Source organism: Rutidosis leptorrhynchoides, chromosome 4 (assembly GCF_046630445.1).
Source record: "Rutidosis leptorrhynchoides isolate AG116_Rl617_1_P2 chromosome 4, CSIRO_AGI_Rlap_v1, whole genome shotgun sequence".
NCBI lineage: Eukaryota > Viridiplantae > Streptophyta > Magnoliopsida > Asterales > Asteraceae > Rutidosis > Rutidosis leptorrhynchoides.
Genome location: NC_092336.1, coordinates 190,334,724 through 190,355,330, shown reverse-complemented (window position 1 = coordinate 190,355,330; position 20,607 = coordinate 190,334,724). Strand labels below are relative to the sequence as shown.

At 36.6% G+C, this 20,607-nt stretch overlaps 2 protein-coding genes across 2 annotated transcripts; both read left to right on the top strand.

Moving 5' to 3' along the window:
- The first annotated feature begins 3,914 nt into the window (after positions 1-3,914).
- On the top strand, positions 3,915-5,041 carry LOC139841301 (uncharacterized mitochondrial protein AtMg00810-like). Its single transcript, XM_071831526.1, has 2 exons — positions 3,915-3,931; positions 4,015-5,041. The coding sequence occupies exons 1-2, from the start codon at positions 3,915-3,917 to the stop codon at positions 5,039-5,041; spliced, it is 1,044 nt and encodes a 347-aa protein (XP_071687627.1).
- Positions 5,042-11,214: 6,173 nt separating this feature from the next.
- Positions 11,215-11,911, top strand: LOC139841300 (uncharacterized). Its single transcript, XM_071831525.1, has 2 exons — positions 11,215-11,355; positions 11,438-11,911. The coding sequence occupies exons 1-2, from the start codon at positions 11,215-11,217 to the stop codon at positions 11,909-11,911; spliced, it is 615 nt and encodes a 204-aa protein (XP_071687626.1).
- Positions 11,912-20,607: the final 8,696 nt, after the last annotated feature.

The following is a 20,607-nucleotide window of genomic DNA, read 5'->3' as shown; positions in this document are numbered from 1 at the left end:
GTAAATACATTTAGAAGCTGTGTATTGTACGAGTACAAATTCGAGTGCATACGAGTAGAATTGTTGATGAAAATGAATGAGGATGTAATTGTAAGCATTTTTGTTAAGTAGAAGTACTTCTATAAGTGTCTTTAAGTCTTTCAAAAGTTTATGAATACATATTAAAACACTACATGTATATACATTTTAACTGAGTCGTTAAGTCATCGTTAGTCGTTACATGTAAGTGTTGTTTTGAAACCTTTAAGTTAACGATCTTGTTAAATGTTGTTAACCCATTGTTTATTATATATCTAATGAGATGTTAAATTATTACATTATCATGATATCATGATGTATTAATATATCTTAATACGATATATATACATTACATGTCGTTACAACGATAATCGTTACATATATGCCTCGTTTCGAAAACCTTAAGTTAGTAGTTTTGTTTTTACATATGTAGTTCGTTGTTAATATACTTAATGATATGTTTACTAATCATAATATAATGTTAACTATATATATATATATATCCATATATATGACATCATATAGTTTTTACAAGTTTTAACGTTCGTGAATACCGGTCAACTTGGGTGGTCAATTATCTATATGAAACCTATTTCAATTAATCAAGTCTTAACAAGTTTGATTGCTTAACATGTTGGAAACACTTAATCATGTAAATATTAATTTCGTTTAATATATATAAACATGGAAAAGTTCGGGTCACTACACAGAGTTCACGTGGGAGCGTGAAGACCAGATGAGACTGAAATATCCGCAACTGTTTCCCGAGGAAACTACTTCAGAGGATGATCATTAAAATTTCAGGACGAAATTTTCAATAACAGGTGGGTAATGTAACAACCCTGCTTTTTCCGTTACTTCCGTTAACCTTCCGTTAGTTTATTTAACGGCGATTATTTGACTTTTATGTGTTTATATGTAATAAATGCGTACTTGATCGTTGGTGGGTTATAATAATTAATAAGGGTTGATATTAATTCAAATATATATTTCAGATAAAGAAATACGATAAAAACGATACGGTTTTGATAACGGCTTTTTGAGCAACGAAACGCTCGGGTTTATTTTAATTATTAAATTATTAATCATTAACTTTTCAAAAATACTTAATTTATTATAAATTAAACGATTGGTTGCGTTTAACGATCGGTTTAGCGTTCCGGGCCTTCGGTAAGACTAAACGGCACTTAAAACAGACCACAAATATGCGCTTTTACAAAACGAGAGCCCGGGAGTCACTCCCATGGCCCATTCGGCCGATTGTCCCTCCCCACCCCTTTTATTATTTTAAAATTTTGCAACTTAAAAGGACTTGGTTGTAATTAGTGATAATTAAACCCTAGTATAAATTAGAGTGTAAACCTAAACTACTCATAATCCCCTAATTAAAAATTGCAGTCGCCATCTCCTTCTCCCCCAGCCTGCTCGTCGACCTCCATCCCACACACACCATCACTCAATTTTAATTTTTAGCCTAAACTTTCTACACGAACGTTGTGATTCGCGTTATTCTCTAAGCATTGGTGTATTTAATTTTGTGATCTAAGGTATAATCACATAAACCCTAATCTTAAAAATTCTGATTTCATAAAGTTTTATAGTTTATGTTGGTCAATTGCTTGATTCATCGCGTTTATATGTGTTGTTAGTCGTTAATTCGAACGTATTGATTGTTTAGCATGAAAACCGAATTTGATTCTTGTGTGTACAGAAAATTGACTTTGTTAAATGTTAATTATTATTTTATAATCAGATTCCTTGCAAAAAACTATTGATTTTAGGCTTTGGATTCGTTTGATTTCGTTTCCGGATGATCAAGTTATGGTCAATTGAAATTAACGTTGTGTTTTTGTGTGTAATCAGAAATCTGGGTTTGGTAGACCATGAATTGGCATGTGAAACTTACACCACTAGAAATATAATTTAAAAACACTCAATTTACACTAGGATATCATGTCTTTTGCTTATGTATAACCCGAGATATGCTTGATTTAGCGTAAAGGTGGATTTATACAGCACTTGCATGAAAACAGCCTTGTATGATAAAAGGTGTTAACTTCCGTGATTAAAGATTTGCATATTTCAAATTTACACAAAAATTACTTCACCTTTCATGTAGATATCATAGGCTAATTGTATCTAGATCTTCGGATAATCGCGTGCGAATGTGACTAGCTAAACTAGAATCGAATCTGTAAATTGCTCTCTGTTTTATACTCTGTGGTTTGTGTTTATTGATTTAGAATGTATGCTTCTGGAAAATGAAAATTAACATGATATGTGACTTATGGTTAGTTAATGTCAATCTCTAAAACTTTATGCATTGGGCACACTAGTGTCATACTTTGTGTGACTTCTGAATTAAGCTGAAAAACTGAACATTCAATTTGCATGAATAAACTGTACAAATTGGCTAAACAAAAATTGCTCGATTTTTGATAGGTGTTAGTTTGACTTGTCCTTGAACTATGGCCACTGTCTTGTATCAATTTCATGTTCCTAACTCCGGTTATAGCCAAAACGAAATCAGTGCACGGTCAGAAACTGACTTGGCAAACCTCAAATGTACCCCTTCTGATTCCTGACTTTTAATTATCGTATGAGACCCTGGCCGGACTTTTTGGAATCAATTTTAAGTATATTTATGATCTGGAGTTTTACATGTTTACTTGAATTTTGTACTATGAGATAATGTGCTAAGTATGCTACGTGTTCATGAACTTTGTGCACAACGATAAACTGAAATTGTGAAAATGATCATTCATGACCTGAGACGTATTGTTTGACTTAGGTTTGACATGTTGACCAACATTTGACATGAACCTACTGATGTTGACTTTAGTTGACCACGCTGACCAAGTTTGACTTTCGATTTGACTTCGGCTGACTTTGTTTGACTTGCATGATCTAGTTGACTATTTGTTGACTTTTACTTTGAAACGCGTCGAGTCGAGAAATAAGACAACTTATACTATGAAACCACCCTTATTTAAGATACATAAATTGACCAACCTAAATACGTATACTTAGGTTGCATTATTCAGCTGTAAACCGTACAAGTTTTGTCTTTCAATCCGAGCTTTATTCAAAGGTGAGTCTACAGTCTCACTTTTTACATATTTTCAGGGATGAGAATACACTCTGTTATACTTACTTTATCAAATGCTTTCGTATTGACACGTGTACTATATATGCGTATTGAGTTTGTTCACAAAGCCTCTAGCTTGAATACTTTTAATACCATCGGTGTAAGCACAATTTAGATGGACGGATCCGTTAGGTTGACAACCTCACCCTACATTATTAGCTGTGGTGCATTTAATTTAAACATTAGATACACTCGAACAAGTGTATAACATTTTACGAGGTAAGGGCGGGTATAGTGGTTTCTATACTCGGGTCATTGCTAGTATTCAGGTGCTCAGATTATGCAAATGTTTTTGCAACTTGATGTTGTACTTGTAAAATCTCGTGGTCAAGGGAATTTAAACTATTTTTCTGATAACTGTTTTTCAGATACTGTTACATAACTTTAAACCTGTAGATTCACCAACATTATTGTTGACCCGTTTTGCGTGTTTTATTCTCAGGTATTAATTGCTTCCGCTGTAGAATATTGCTGTCACATAGAAGTCAAGCCAAGCACTGGGACCAGCGTTAACATTCCGTTAAAGGGATTTTTGACAGGGTGTTAAACTCACCACCTCCACCACCTCAAAACACGACCTACACTTACCCTATGGTCACTCGACACCGCCTTGGCACCACCAAACATGTTCAACCTCTTAACCTCCACGTCTCCACACCCTCTCCTACACCAAAGTCATATTCCAACGCCTTTAACGATCCCAACTGGCATAACGCTATGACTGAAGAATATAATGCTTTAATTAAAAATGGTACATGGACTCTTGTGCCCCGCCCCACGGATATGAACATAGTTCACTCCATGTGTTTATTTAAGCACAAGTTTAATGCAGATGGTACACTAAGCAGGTATAAGGCTCGACTTGTCGCTAACGGTCAAAGTCAACAGGTTGGTATTGATTGTGATGAGACTTTCAGCCCTGTTTTAAAACCGGCCACTATTAGGACTGTACTCAGTCTTGCTGCATCTCGACACTGGCCTATTCATCAGCTAGATGTCAAGAATGTGTTTCTCCACGGTACTCTCTCTGAGACTGTCTACATGCATCAGCCCCCCGGTTTTCGTGACCTTACTCGTCCTGATCATGTTTGCCTTCTGCAGAAATCTATATACGGACTGAAGCAAGCTCCTAGAGTACTGTTTCAGCGATTTGCCGAGTATGCTCAGCGTATTGGATTCCAACACAGTAGATGTGACACATCTTTATTCATCTACAAGCACGGCACGGACACAGCCTATTTGTTATTATATGTGGACGACATCATCTTGACTGCCTCGTCTACAGCCTTTCTTCATAGGGTTATCACCTCTTTACATCAGGAGTTCTCCATGACTGATCTTTGTCCGTTAAATTATTTTCTTGGCATTTCTGTCACTTGTACTCCTTCTGGTATGTTTCTCTCTCAAAAGAAGTACGCATCTGAGATCATTGAGCGTGCAGACATGGTTGGTTGTAATTCTAGTCGCATACCGATCAGTATTGGCACCAAACTAACCACTGCTGGTTCCCCAGTTAAGGATCCCACTTTATATCGCAGCCTTGCCGGTGCTCTACAATATCTCACTTTTACCAGGCATGATATCTCTTATGCTGTCCAGCAGATCTGTTTGTTTATGCATGATCCTCGAGAGCCTCACATGGCTACTCTTCGAAGGATCATTCGCTATGTCCAGGGCACTCTTGATCTTGGTCTACAACTATTTTCATCTAGCACTTGCTCATTGGTTGCTTATTCTGATGCTGACTGGGCTGGTTGTCCCTCTACTCGCCGCTCTACATCTGGACACTGTGTATTTTTGGGTAATAATCTACTATCTTGTTCTTCTAAACGGCAACATACTCAGTCACGCTCCAGTGTCGAAGCTGAATACTGAGGCGTTGCAAATGCCGTTGCAGAGACTTGTTGAATTCGTAATCTTCTACGTGAACTCCATTGCCCACTTTGATCTGCTACTCTTGTCTACTGTGACAACGTTAGTGCTGTGTACATGTCTGGAAACCCGGTGCAACACCATCGTACCAAACACATTGAGATTGACATCCATTTTGTCCGCGATATTGTTCTTAAGGGTCATGTTCGGGTCCTTCACGTTCCTTCTCGATATCAGTTTGCAGACATCTTCACTAAAGGCCTACCTACTACACTTTTTGATGAGTTTCGATCCAGTTTGAGCGTTCTCCTAGCTCCCACTACAACTGCGGGGGGATGTTAGACGCATATGTTATTTACATATGTTAGCCTATCATTTATGTATGCTAGCCCATTTTATAAGGGCCCATGATGTTTACCAGCTCATTAGGTTTTGTAGTCTTGGCTGTATATTGTGGCATGTATTCCTCATAATATTCATTCAATAAAAATATATCGATCCTTATTGTCTCTGTACCGTAACCCTTCTTAATAAATTGATGAGTTAATTACTAGTCTAATTACACTGGTGTCCCGCATGTAATTTCAACCAATCTAATTATCTCTCAATAACCTAGACAAGTTAATTAATCTATTAACTCTCGTTACATCAATCAACAAAAGATTAGCAATCATTCTCCTAGATTCAATCATCTAAGTGAACACAAGAGATTTAGCTAGACATATGAATCAAATAATCAGCACAAATAATCAATAACCAAAAATTAATCATTGTAATCAAAACAAAAAATGAATATAAGAATTACCGAATCTTTAATGTTGAATCATAAAATTCAAGTGTAAAGCAAAAAACCTAAAGCTTGTAGACAAGTCTCCAAATTGTCTAATAAAATAATATGGAATCCTCCTCTTTTGTTGTAAATGTTGGAGCGTGTTTTAAAGAGGAGACAATAATGTAGTTTTGGAGGTTTTATTACATCCAACGACATAAATCTGGGTGTTGTTTAGTACATAAGGATAATGTCGAACAAAAGCAAGAGGTAATCAACGTCTTGCCAGCGGCCCCCACAACAAACCCAAAATAATAATAAACCTAATCTAAAATTGTATGTGTATGGAGTATATTTTTAAGATGATAATATATATAATAACCCAAGTTGCTTGCTCCCTATTTCTTGTGATATGTCTGCTAGCAAAAAATTAATGTGGGGCCCAAGTCAATTTAGCTACACTCTTTATAAATCACCACCAGCCCACTTTTTGTTTAACCATTTTCTCGCGACCATATGTAATATAGTCGCGATCGCGACTCTTAATAAACCAAAAGTTACTACCTTCTGACTCCATTTTCGCGATAAGAAATTTCAAATTCACGACCAAGAATCCCTTTCAGCAGAAATCATTTTTTTTATTATCTTTTCACATGTCGTTTTGCTCCAATTCGATCTCGGTAAACGTTGAACTCGTACAAATTTTTCAGTTAAGTTCATTAACCACTCTTGACCATAAATCTTTATTTTAAGCTCTTACAAACTCAAAAGTGTTAGAAATAATAATGACGAGAACCGATAACGCTAAGAACAATATGTATAAATGAGGCGTTATCACTCAGAATTATCAACCCTTAACCATAGGAGTGACCGTGGGGAGAAATGTTGCATATTCAACCTACTGGGTACATGTTCAATTTATGCCTTCTGAGATTATGCTGATATCTCACTGGCTCAATCTTGGTGAATTTCAATTTAACATACGAAACTTCACTGAGATCTTTCGTTTCAAAGCTTCTAGATAGAAAACATTTTGACTCATGCAACAAATCAACATTATTACTTGTTAAAAGGATATAATCAACATGATTTTGCTGATACGTCATCGTTAAGGAAGGTCTTCGATGGGTATGGGTGTCTGGCCGATGTTTACATAGCTAAGAAAAGGTCATGCTTAGGAAAAAGGTTTGCCTTCATTCGATTCTTGGGGGTTAAGAATGTTCTCGCAATGGAAAATCGTATGGCCGATGTTTGGATGGGTAATTACCATCTCTTTGTTGAAGCTTCAAAGTTCGATAATAATGTTCCTAAGAGTGAAAAACATAATCATTCGACCAAAACGGAAGTACCACCCAAACAACCACCTGTAATCCCGGTTACATCAAAGACTGTTGAGGTAGAACAACAGAAGGTTGAGAATAACGTAGGTGAATCTTCCTATGCGTCCAAAGTATCGGGGACCATGCCAGTACCGAAGAAAATAATACTAGATGATGCTGATTTGATCAAGGTTAATGATGATCAAGTTATAATGGCTAAGGTCAAAGATATGGGATTGTTATATACTGTTTACAGGTTATGCTATGCAGCAGGTTTCAAAGATTTCAAGATTCAATACCTAGGTGGTTACTGGATTTGGATACACTTCCATTCTAGTGTTGCATGTGCGGCTTTTAAAGCTAATGATGATCTCATGTCACTTTTCTCGTGTGTCAGACAGGCCACGGATGATTTCATTGTGGATGAACGAATACTTTGGTTAGAAGTATTCGAACTTTCAACTTGTGCTTGGGGTACCATTGCCACCAAGAAAATAGCATCATTATTTGGTCGTTTCCTGTTTTTCGAAGTCAATACTAAGGTACCTCTGTCCATTGGTCGTGTTTGCATTGCAACTCATTCCAAAATACCAATCTCCACTTCTGCTATTGTTGGTATAAATGGAAAAGAAGTGAAGGTGTTTGCTCAAGAGATTGGTACATGGTTATTTGACATTGACTCAACCATATCACCGGTGAGTAACGAAGATGTTGCATCAGAGGCTGAAGAGGTACAAAGTAATGAATCTGATTCTTCTCAATTATATGAAACCAGGTCAGATACAGACCCTTTACAGGAATTTGAAGGGATACAAATTAATCCAAGTGAATCTAAACAGGCTAAGTCTGAAAAACAATAGGAGTCGGTAAACTGCAATTCAAAAGAACCAGTTTTTGAGGTTACTATTGATGCTGTTACCAGCAAGAATGGTAAAGGAGTAGAACCACATGGAGATACGGTCAGTACCAGTAGATCATGTCCACCAGGTTTTACTAACGAACAGATCGAAAGAGGTAAACAGTTAATCTCAGGCCACTCAGTGAACTGCCATACGCCTTACACCTTGGATGATTTAAAAGTTTCGGGCGTCTTCAAATCACAAGATAAAAGCGAAGATATTTTTGGGATACGAGAACTTCTTGGTTACAATATTAAAGTGTGCACCAACCTTAAGAATCACGTCGATATTCCAAAGTGTTTCCAATGAAGATCTTATCCATTAATAGTTGCGGGTCGAAAGTTCATGCGAAAAGACAATGGATAAATGATACGTGTGTTTCGTGGAAAATTCAATTCTTGGGAATCCAAGAATCAAAGATGTCTCGTCTAAAGATGTTTGATTTGAGATCGTTATGGGGTAACCCTAACTTTGACTATTCTGTGTCATTGTCTCGGGGTTTTTCGGGAGGCATCATTTCTATGTGGGACCCTTGTTCTTTTGTTAAAAGTAACATGTGGTGTGACGAAAACTTTGTTATCGTTAAAGGAAAATGGTTAAAGGACGATTTGGAGGTTCATATGGTGAATGTCTATGCTCCACAACCGGTCACGGAAAAGGTGGTGTTGTGGAATAAACTTTCAACTTTTATGTCTACGCACCCGGGCGACTATATTTTCATGGGCGATTGGAATGCGGTTCGAACACGAGAGGAGCAATGTGGTACCGAGTTTTGTCCCAATGATGCTCAGACTTTCAATGATTTTATTGAAGGAAACATGTTATATGAAATTCCTCTCAGCGGGTTGCAATACACTTGGCGAAACAAGGCGGGTAATAAGCTTAGCAAGCTTGACAGATTTTTCGTTTCTAATAATATTTTGAATGTTGTAGATGACTTGAAAGGTACTGTTAATGTTGTTCAAAGATAAAGTCAATTTCGGTCCATCATACGTCAAGATTTTCGAGTCATGGTTTCTAAGGCCCGATTTTGATTCTTTTGTTCGATCTAACTGGGATAATATAAGTAGAACCGATAACAGAGATTGTGTGGCAAAGCTACGTAACTTAAAGGCTAGGCTGAAGACCTAGATTCATTCGTCTCGGTCATCCGAGGCTACTCGATTATCGGACGTTATAAAAAATATTAACGAAATTGATGTTGTTATTGATGCAGGGCAAACGGATGACAATTTGATCAATAACAGAAATTTCTTAAGTGCTGAACGTGATGACTTAATCAAATTAATGTCATTTGACGCTATTCAGAAATCGAGGATTAAGTGGGACATTGAGGGAGACGAGAATTCCAAGTTTTTCCACTGTTCGTTGAAACATAAACGTAGTACGCAACACATCCAAGGCTTGATGGTGGACGGTTCGTGGATTGTCGACCCGAATATGATCAAGGACCTTTGCCATGATTTTTACAAAGACAAATTCGACTGTCAAAACTCAGGGGCTGAATTCGTTAATGTCGACCCACATTATAAACTTAATCTGGAGGAATCTTCTTATTTAGAACGTTCGGTGGACGATACAGAAATTAAAAGAGCGGTATGGGATTGTGGTAGTTCAAAGGCGTCGGGTCCCGACGTTATTTCATTTCGTTTCATTAAACACTTTTGGGAGATTTTGCAGTTCGATTTATGTAAAGATATTCGCCTTTTTTTCACGACATGCGTTTTACCTATCGGGGCGAAATCTGCTTTTTTCTCACTTATTCCAAAAGTGCACAACCCGGTCCTTATTACTGATTTTCGCCCGATCTCTCTAGTCGGGTTTTTCTACAAAATTGTTACGAAGATTTTGACAAATCGCTTATTACATGTAATTGACAAATTAATCAGCCCTGTTCAGTCTGCTTTTATTTCAGGTCGCCAGATTCTTGATGGGCCTCTTATGTTGTCTGAGATTGTCGATTGGTATAAAAAGACGAATAGAAGAATGCTTCTGTTTAAAGTAGACTTTGAGAAAGCTTATGATTCGGTAAACTGGGACTACCTAATTTTTATGCTTAAATCTTTAGGTTTTGTCAATACTTGGTGCGATTGGATCATGGGTTGTCTTAAATCGGCCAAAACTTCTGTTCTCGTTAATGGGAGCCCGACAAGTGAATTCGAGATTAAAAGGGGTCTTCGCTAAGGTGATCCTCTAAGTCACTTTTTGTTCATTATTGTCATGGAGGGTTTACATCTTGCCTTACATCGTGCTACTCAATGTAATCTTATTCGTGGGAGAAATGTCGGTAAAGATAACATACACCTTTCACATTTTTATACGCCGATGATGTCATAATTATTTCTGATTGGGACATACATTAGCTAAATCGAATCCTCATAATTTTGGAAATATTTTATCTTGTTTCGGGTCTTCGAATCAATGTTTCTAAGTCTCATGTATTTGGCATTGGAGTCGATGAGGATGAAGTCAATTCGATAGCTTTCGCTTGTGGTACAAGGGCTGGTACGTTTCCCACAAATTATTTAGGCGTGCCTATAGGTTCGAACATGAACTTGATCGCGAATTGGGAGCCCCTAATTAATAAGTATCGTACTAAATTATCTTCTTGGAAAGCTTGTTTAATCTCCTCCAGAGGTAGACTTACGTTAGTTAAATCGGTTATGGGTAGTATTGGCATCTATTTTCTATCATTGTTCAAATGTCGGGAAAAAGTTCTAAAAAATCTTGAATCGATTCGTGCTAGATTTTTTTGGGGCGGTAGTGAGTCGACCAAAAAGATGGCATGGGTGAAATGGGGCAAAGTGCTTGCTCCTTTGGATCACGGGGGTTTAAGTATAGGGAGTTTAAAAGGGTTTAATGTTGCTTTAATTCTTAAATGGAAATGGCGATACTTGACTAAGAATGACGAACTTTGGGTCACTATCATTAAATCCATACATGGTTCGAACTTCGATCAGGTTGCTACAAGCTGTTCTAGTATATGGTCGAACATTGTTTCCTCGTGTGCTAAACACTGCAGCAACGACAACTTATCGACGGATCTTTTTTGATTAGAAGTGGGAAACGGTAATTCTATTAGTTTCTGGCATGATAAATGGTGCGGCAACGAGACTCTTGCTACACGTTACAATCGGTTGTATCACTTAGATGTCAATAAGAATGATACCGTTGCCGATAAATTGAGAAATGACGAGTGGCGTTGGACATGGTCGAGGGAAGTCATTGGTAGTCGGAACGATCAATTGGTCACGAATCTTCTCAATGACATCTGAGATGTTCATTTGTCTAATCGTGTGGACCAGTGGACTTCACCCTTGGCTTCAGATGGTATGTTCACAGTGAACAAATCCGAGATTACATGGATCGGAAAATACTTCCTTCTACTACAACGAAAACGTGTTGGTTTAAGTTTGTGCCAAGAAAAGTTAATGTGTTTCTGTGGAGATTTAGACTCGATTCATTGCCGGTTCGGTGGCTCATCTCAGCTAAAGGTATCGACATTCATTCGATTGTATGCCCGGTTTGCAACAACGAGGTGGAAACTCGTGACCATTTATTTTTCGGGTGTACTTTGGCTTTAGATCTTTGGCGTAGGCTACGGATGTGGTTGAATTGTGCTATGCCGAATTTCTCTTCATGGGACACGTTCATTGTATGGATCGAAGGAGTTCATTTATCTAATATTCAGAAGAAACGAGTCATTGCTTATATGGTTACACTCCTGTGGGCGATGTGGCGCTATCGGAATGGTGTCGTTTTCAACGATGTTTTTTGTAATAGGAATAGTCTTTTTGATTTAATTAGATTATTGTGTTTTCGTTGGATTAAAAATAGGGGCCATCTAGTGTCCAATTGGAACTCGTGGCTTGCTATTCCGTTGTAATTCTCTCTTAGCGCCTTGCTAGGGAGCGTTTTTTCTTTTTTTTTTTAATTATTCTTTGGCCGTAAAAAAAAGGATATCATCAACCTAAGGCACAAGTAATGTAAAATTGCTCCCACTCATTTTAAGGTACACTCAGTGATCTACCTGATTTCTAATGCAGTTGTGTTTCTTCATCACTTCATCAATTTTGAATACCCTTAACGAGATACATTCTTAAGCCCATAAATACATTTCTTGAGTTTACAAACTAAACGTTCATGACTTTTAAATTTAAAACCTTGTGGTTGGGCCATGAACACGTCTTCATGTTAATCTCCGTTAAGAAATCTTTTGATGTCCATTTGGTGTAACTCTAAGTCAGAATGAGCTACTAGGGCCTTAACGATCCTCAGGGAGTCTTTTCTCAACACTAGAGAAAATGTTTTTTTATAATCAATACCATCATTTTGAGTATACCCTTTTACAACAAAACGAGTTTCAATCAATAATTCCGCTTAGTAATTTAACAAGTTCTCAAACGTCACTTTTGCTCATTGAGTTCAACTCATCTTTCATTGCTTCCCCCCAATGAGCTGATTGGTCATAAATAATGGCATTCTCAAATGATTTTGGGTAATTGAATTTCCCTAAGTCAAAATCAACCTCATTTAAACAGATATAATAATCACCATAATTCATGGGTTGCCTTTGTCGTTGTGACATGCGCAACTGTTGTTGAGTTTCGTTTTGTTCAACATTAGTCACCGGGTTCGGTTCATTTTCCTTGACATTAATCGGATGATCATGAGAATTAATTCGAGGTGTCAAGTGGCGTATTAATCGGGATAGGCACATGAATTATTTGTGTCTCATCTCGAGCCTCTTGAATCTCAATTCTTCTACATGAACCGCTCCCACTGTTAGCATTTTCAAGAAGCTCTGCATGGGTTGCCACGACAATTCCGGTATTGTTACACGGGCAATAGATACGTAACCCTTATATTATTATGGGTACTCAATGAAGGAGAAACTAATGGGTTTTTTTAAGTTCAATTTTCGTGTTTAGGATTATATAGCTTTATTTCGGCTAGACATCACCTAAACCCGTAAATATTATAAATTGGGTTTTCTTCATGTCCTTATTTCATATGGTGTAGTAAAATTTTCAATGTAAGTAATGAATGATTTATGACCACCAATGCTCAAGGGAAAACATCCACATAATGTTAATAATCCGGTGCTTCACATGGCACATTTCTTATTTCCTTTGGTCATTTGGGCCTATATGCATTCTACACATTGTTCAAAATATGAGAAAATAAGATGGGGTAGAAATTCCTCTTACACAAGTCTAGTCATTATGTCTCGTGAAATGTGGCATAAACGTTGGTGCCACAACATTGATGAGGTTTCTATATCTCATTTTCACTTATTTCGAATTACATTCTCATTACCATTGAATGAAAATAGAGATTCCGAAAAATGATCATCTAAACATAACTTGAAGAGGTTTCCCTCAAGACAACCATTTCCAACAACACTAGAAACCTTTAAACTAATATATATACTTTATTGTATCCAAACGTAAATACAAAGTCATCCGTATTCAGTTTAGATACATATATTAAGTTAGGGTCATTATGAGTACGTACAGAGTTTCATAATCATTTAAACGAAAGCCACCTTCAAATATTAATGAAAAAGGTTAACAACTTCTACGTTCAAATCAACTCAATTCTCGACTTTAACCGTTAGTTTCTTTTTAGTGTACGCATTGTATGGAATCCCAATAAAGAATTAGCAATGTGTATCATTGACTAATAGTTAATACACCATGAATTAATAGGAACATCAATTGAAAGATTCAAATATATCTTTTATTGCTAGCCATTCCTTAAATTATGGGCAGTCCATTGAATACGTTTTCTTATGACAAAAGTTATATTTTGGACCGCCTTGTAATGAGCTAGTACTTGCACCCAATTTCTGGACTTTATTTGGAATATAATTATCTCCACTTAAACCTTTGCTCTTCAATGAGCTCGTTCTCTTATTGGGTTTGTGAAAGCAATATGAGCGACATCAAGTTATTTCAAATTTGAGGCGTTCTTCCCCTTGCACACACATGACAATCAGTTCTTTCATTTTTCACTTTACCCTTTGCGTATTATAATTGATCTTTAAAGAACAATCAAAATTTCATAGGGACAATTTCATAATGAAAATGAACTAAGAAACCTTCGTCAATTTTCATGACAATGCATTTCAGTTTATTTGCCATATCGCTCATCATCATAATGTGCTCACATAAACCAATAAACCAGTCATACTTGGTAGTCAACATTCTGAGAATCAAAGTGCATTCATGGATTTTTGAAATCCCTTTAGATTATTACTTTATGAAGTTTAATTATTCATTTGCATTCTCGAAATCATGAGTTGGATATGGAGTTCATAATTATCATGCATGAGAGACATACGGTTAGAACACTCCCACTGTTCATAAGCACGTTTATGCTCTGATGTACTAGTATAAGGAAACGCAACAGGATGATCAGTATGAAGCGCATGATCGAGTTCCATTACTCCAAGACTAAGTTTCACTTGATCTCTCCATGTTGATAAATTAGTACCATTTAAAGGTTCAATTTCGGATACGTAACCCGTACTTGCATTAAGGTAGATGCTGACATAGATTGATCTTAATGTATGCTCAAATATAGCTAATCAAATTAATGGGATATAAATAAGTAAAGTCAAGCATATTAGTAAAACATAAAGTCTGTCATGAACACCAAAATAATACGCATATAAGATGTTGTACCCAACTGTCAACCTCACATTGGTTTAGTTGACAATTGAAGCGTCATACATCTCTAACAGAACTAAGCGTGGATGCATATTACATATCACTTTTGGGCAGAAATGTAACACATATACGTCTTATACTTATTATTAATTACATTGTTTAAGTTATTATACAAATAGTCATTGGATTCAATGAATAATAACTTAACAGTTATGTAGTATAGTATCACTTAAACTTATACATTAACTTAAATAACCATTCGTTAGACCGGTTATTCAAACTAACATAAAAGTTATTATTAAATGAATTGACCACCATTCAAGTTAACAAAAATGAAATTAAGATCAAATGAACAATAAATTGATCAATTCTTTTATTCATTCTTGCAACCAATGCATTCTTTCATAAATAAATCATCGTACAAAATTACTGTACAAAATATTAAGATAAAAAATAGTTTTGACATTTTACATTTTGTTGATGTATAAGAGTATAAAGTTGTGATCATCAACAATTTAATTGTAAAAATATCTTGAAGCGGCAATTTAAAAAGTCAAACGTTTTTAACCTTATGTTGGACCAATAGTTTAGCTTTTAACCGTTTAAAGTTACAACGTTTGTCAAAGATTTACTCTGTATATCCGAATTATTCATGAAACCAATTATTTGTGTTTGTCTTCATATAATTTCAACCATGTAATAGTCATATGTGACTATGTCGAAATCACAAAATCAGCATCTTACAGTTATGGTCAATTTAATTTCCATATTCATATGTACGAAATCATGGTCACGTTTTCAATTCTCAAATTATGAATTGAATGTTGAAACATTAATGTTAATCCATTTAATTAATGCACGGATATTAGAGTGACATGTACTGACATAGAGTAATTTGATTTCTTCAATAATGCATGCAATAATATTTAAATGAATTAATTTGTTGTAAATTATCTCTACATATGGAATTATTTATCCACAAGTAAAGTTAGTTATTTATTAATGCAAATGAAATCTAATGATACACATACCCGATTAGCTCGTGTAGCGCATCAAACAACATCACCATATGAGCTACGTATATTGCGCGCTAAAAGGAACAGGCGCTCGGTTGCGAACCTAGCGTGAATCCTGTTCTAGCGCTAAAGGTACGTGTACATGTCAGGCGACGCTGTAGCTGGCAGAAGTACACATGGCAGACAAGAATCAGGTCCGACAAAACACCTTTTACTTTTGTCGGGTCAGCTCACACAAGGAGGTACTTTGGCAGGCCACGACCCCTTTTAACTATATTATGTGGCAATAGAAGACAAAAATGTTTTCCCTATAAATAAATGACTCAATCCACAGCAAAGAGGCTGAACATTCATTCAACCTTCGCACATATACTATTTTTAGCATCTTGAACAATAGCGCCCCTCTAACGGCGCGACTCAACCTGAGCTACCGGACTCATAGCGTATCACTAGACTTATCCTTGATCTGCAGGTAATGTTCTATGAACAGAAACTCTACAACCTAGCGTGAGCCATCTATAGCCGGGTAACCCGTAGATGGTGGGTCTACGTTTAACCACCCCTGCTGAGTTCCTCATCTCGTAAGGGGTTATCCACGGTACTCCGAACCGGAGAGTTAAACTCAATTGACCCTTAAATCCCCCTTTATTGATGTCAAGCATGGACCGAGCCTGACACATTTATTCTATGCTTGATCATTTAGCGCCATCCGTGGGACATACAAGTTAAAAGGTTTTGATTTGATCTTTTTTCTATATGTCCGCTAATAGCTTGCTTGTTTCTGTTTAATACAGTGACATGTATCGAAATGACAAGCAAGCCAGAATTACCAAAGCCAATATCGGTGCGAGCTACCTCGCCATCAGGATCAAAGCCCGTCATCAAAGGTTCCGCGGGAACCTCAGACAATGCGCCCCCGAGGAGCGCTCCAGCGTCTCCTCGCAGCACATCGGCATCTCCCTTCAAGACCCCTGAAGCCATTCGACCAATACCATTGGCCTCAAACACTGCAAATGTGGGATTCACCCCCGCTTACCCTGCGCATGAAACCATTCGCAACAGCCCTAGCAATGTAAGCAGCCCCGTTGGTCCCCAAAGCGTAAGACCTTCGCCCTTGCCGCCGGCGAGACACTTCTCCGGCGATGCCAAAGTCTAGTATAACACCCCGTCAAATTCCCACCTGACGGCATGTTAATCATAGGTCCCGCAGTAGCAGTTACACCCTCTATATGAGATGTTTTAAAGGCATTCACATTTAATTTTATTAAAACAGTTGACTTTAAAAACCATAAGTCAATAACCAATATGTAATACTATTAAGTCAACAGTATTAAACATGTTTAAAAGTTTAAATGCGAAAATAATAAATGTCTTTATTAAATCATGCTGACTCCACGGCCAAACCAAAGCATCAAACACACAGCGGAAGCTATACCTCTTATGGCTCGAGAATAAAACACGCAAAAACAGGTCAACAATAATGTTGGTGAATCTACAAGTTTAAGTAATGTAAAACAGTATTCAGAAAAATAATTTATTTACATTTGACCACGAGATTTCAATAAGTACAACCCAATTGTTGTAAAGTGTACATAATCCATGAGCACCTGAATACTAGCATAAAGACCTGCGTATAGTATACACTACACTTATCATTTACCTCATAAAATATATACACTTGTTCGAGTGTACATACAGTTCAAAGTAAATGCACCACAGTTATAGTAGGGTGAGGTTTGTCTAACCTAACGGATCCGTCCATCTAAATTGTGCTTACCCGAAGGTAATAAAAGTATTCAAACTAGGGGCTTTGTGAACAATAACTCAATATGTAAAACAATACTCGTGTCAAAAATAAAAGCATTTGTAAAAATGTAAATGTAACAACGTGTATTCTCATCCCAGAAAATATGTAAAAAGTGGGACTGTAGACTCACCTTAGAAAAGCTCAGAACGAATGTAAGCGAAATAACATGTACTGCCGAGTAATGCAACCTAAGTATACGTATTTAGCTTGGTCAATATTTATGTCTTATACAATAGTGGTTTCATAGATTAAGTTGTCCTATTGCTCAGACCGACGCGTTTCAAAGTAGAAGTCAACACATAGTCAACTAGTTCATGCAAGACAACAAAAGTCAACAAAAGACAAACTAAAAGTCAAACTTGGTCAAAGTGGTCAATCAAAGTCAACACATCAATAGTTTCATGTCAAATGTTGGTCAAATAATCAAACTTTGTTCATAACATGCATTTTCAGTTTCGGTATCAAGTTTCATTGATTTCCGACTTTGTTGTCATACCGCATGTTAAGTAGTGTGCAACTAAGACACGTATGAGCATATAACAATCAAGCTTCACTTAAGGCATGTAAATGATCATTAGTTAACCTACAATCGTTCATGAGTTCAAAATTATAGTCTTAGCGTGGAACACATAACCATATTCACAAAACACGTTGCATGAAATCAGTTTCAATCTGCGCATCAATATTCTGTTGGGCATAACCGGAGCTAGGAAGATGAAATTAGAGCAAGGTCAGTGGCCATGGTTCTAGGACAAGTCAAATTACCACATATCAAAAGATGAGGCATTTTTGTTTAGCCAATTGGTACAGTTTATTCCACAAAGTCAGACCTTCTGTTTCAGCTCAAATAAGTAGTTATCAAAACTATGGCCTTATTGTGCATAATGTATCAGGTTTCAAGGTTTTCCATAAACTAGACTTTGGTCACATATCATGAAAAGATTAAATATCCAGAAGATCGAGTTCTAAAACTATGTACAAATCAACTTATAGAGCTAAAGGTGCATACGTAGCAGATTTGGACAGAATACAGGTTATCATTTTCGCACGCATGTTACTCAAGCTATACCAATCCATATAACATAAGGCCTAGATGAAAAGTTATCTACAACATATGAATTTTACAGATATGCAAATAATTGATTCAATATCTCATTTTAAATTGCTTTTAGAATTTATTTTATGTTACCGAGCAAATCAGTTTTGTCAAGAACCTTCGTTTAAGCATAACATGAGCTTTACAACACCAAATAGCATGATATCCTAGTCTAAATTGAATGTTTTTGAATTCTCTACACAATTTTGATCAGTATATAACTCAATTGCATGCCCATTTTTCCAGAATTCGAATAAATCGCAGATTCATCAATAAAACTTCATTTAATCATAACTTACACATACGGTAACGAAAATACGCAAATCTAAAGCCTAAAATTATTAATTTTTCGAGTGGATTCTAAATATGTAATAATATTTAACATTCAACAAATTTAAGTTTCTGTAACCATGCAAAACAAATTCGGGATTAACCTTAATCACATCAAACGATAGAAATAACGCAAGCAATTAACATAAACGCGTATAGACTTAAGCAATAGACATCTTAAACTATCAAACATCATCAAAATCAGATTTTTATCAATTAGGGTTTAGAGAACTATACCTTAGATCACTAAATTGTTTGCACCAACGCGTAGCTATCGATGTGAATTGCAATGTTTGTGTTGAAGGTTTAATCAAAAAAGCAAAATTGAGTTGTGTTGTGGTGTTGGTGATGATCGACAAACACAAGGGAGCAGGAGGGAGGAGGCTGTCGATTATTTTAAGTTTAGGGGATAATGATATGTGTTTTATTTAACTAGTTAATTAGAATTAGGCCCTAACTACACTAGTTAACAAACAAAAGCCCAAAATAGATAATAAAAGGGAAGGAGAGGGGGTTCGGCCGAATGGGGCCCACATGGGTATCCCGGGCTCGTGTTGTCCAAAAGCGTGTACTTGTGGTCCGTTTCAAGTGCCGTTTAAATGTACCGTAGGCCCGTAACGCTAAATCATTCGTTAAAACGCAACTAATCGTTAAATTTATTAAAATGCCAATAAATTAAATATTTTACAAAGTTAATAATTATTAAAATAATTATTAAAAATAAACGAACGTTTCGTTACTCTAAAAGTAGTTTTTGCAGTTATTCAAACCGTGTCGTTTTTATCGTATTCATTAACCGAAATTAGTTTATTGATTAATACTAACCCATATTAATTCACATAACCCTCCAAGGATCAAGTATGCATTTAATACACTTAAACACACATAAATTCAAGTAAACACCGTTAAAATGATTAACAGACAGTTAACGAAAGTGACGAAAAAAGTAGGGTTGTTACATTACCCACCTGTTATTGAAAATTCCGTCCCGAAATTTTAGTGAACGTCCGTTGTAGTAATTCCTTCCGAAAACAGTTGGGGGTACTTTTGCCTCATTTGATCTTCACGCTTCCACGTGAACTCTGGTCCTCTTCGTGCATTCCACCGAACCTTAACGATAGGAATGTTACTTTGCTTTAAGCGTTTGACCTCACGGTCCATGATCTCGACAGGTTCCTCAATAAAATGAAGTTTGTCATCGATGCGCAGTTCCTCTAAAGGAATCACCAAGTTCTCGTTGGCTAGACACTTCTTCAGGTTAGATACATGGAAAGTGTCGTGTATTCCACTGAGTGCTTGTGGCAGTTTTAATCTGTAAGTCATTGGTCCAACTCTTTCAGTTATCTCGAATGGTCCAACATATCTAGGACTCAATTTACCTCGTTTTTCGAACCGTACCACACCCTTTCAGGGTGATACTTTAAGCATGACTTTGTCGCCAACTTGAAATTCTAAATCTCGCCTTCTAACATCAGCATAACTCTTTTGACGACTCCGAGCCATTTTCAATCATTCTTGAATCTGTACGATTTTCTCCGTTGTTTCCTGTATAATCTCAGGACCTGTCTGTGACACCCCATACAAAATCAACGTGTACGGATCATCAACAACAGGATCATTACAAGGTCAAACACTATATGCTGTTTAAAAATAATTTTT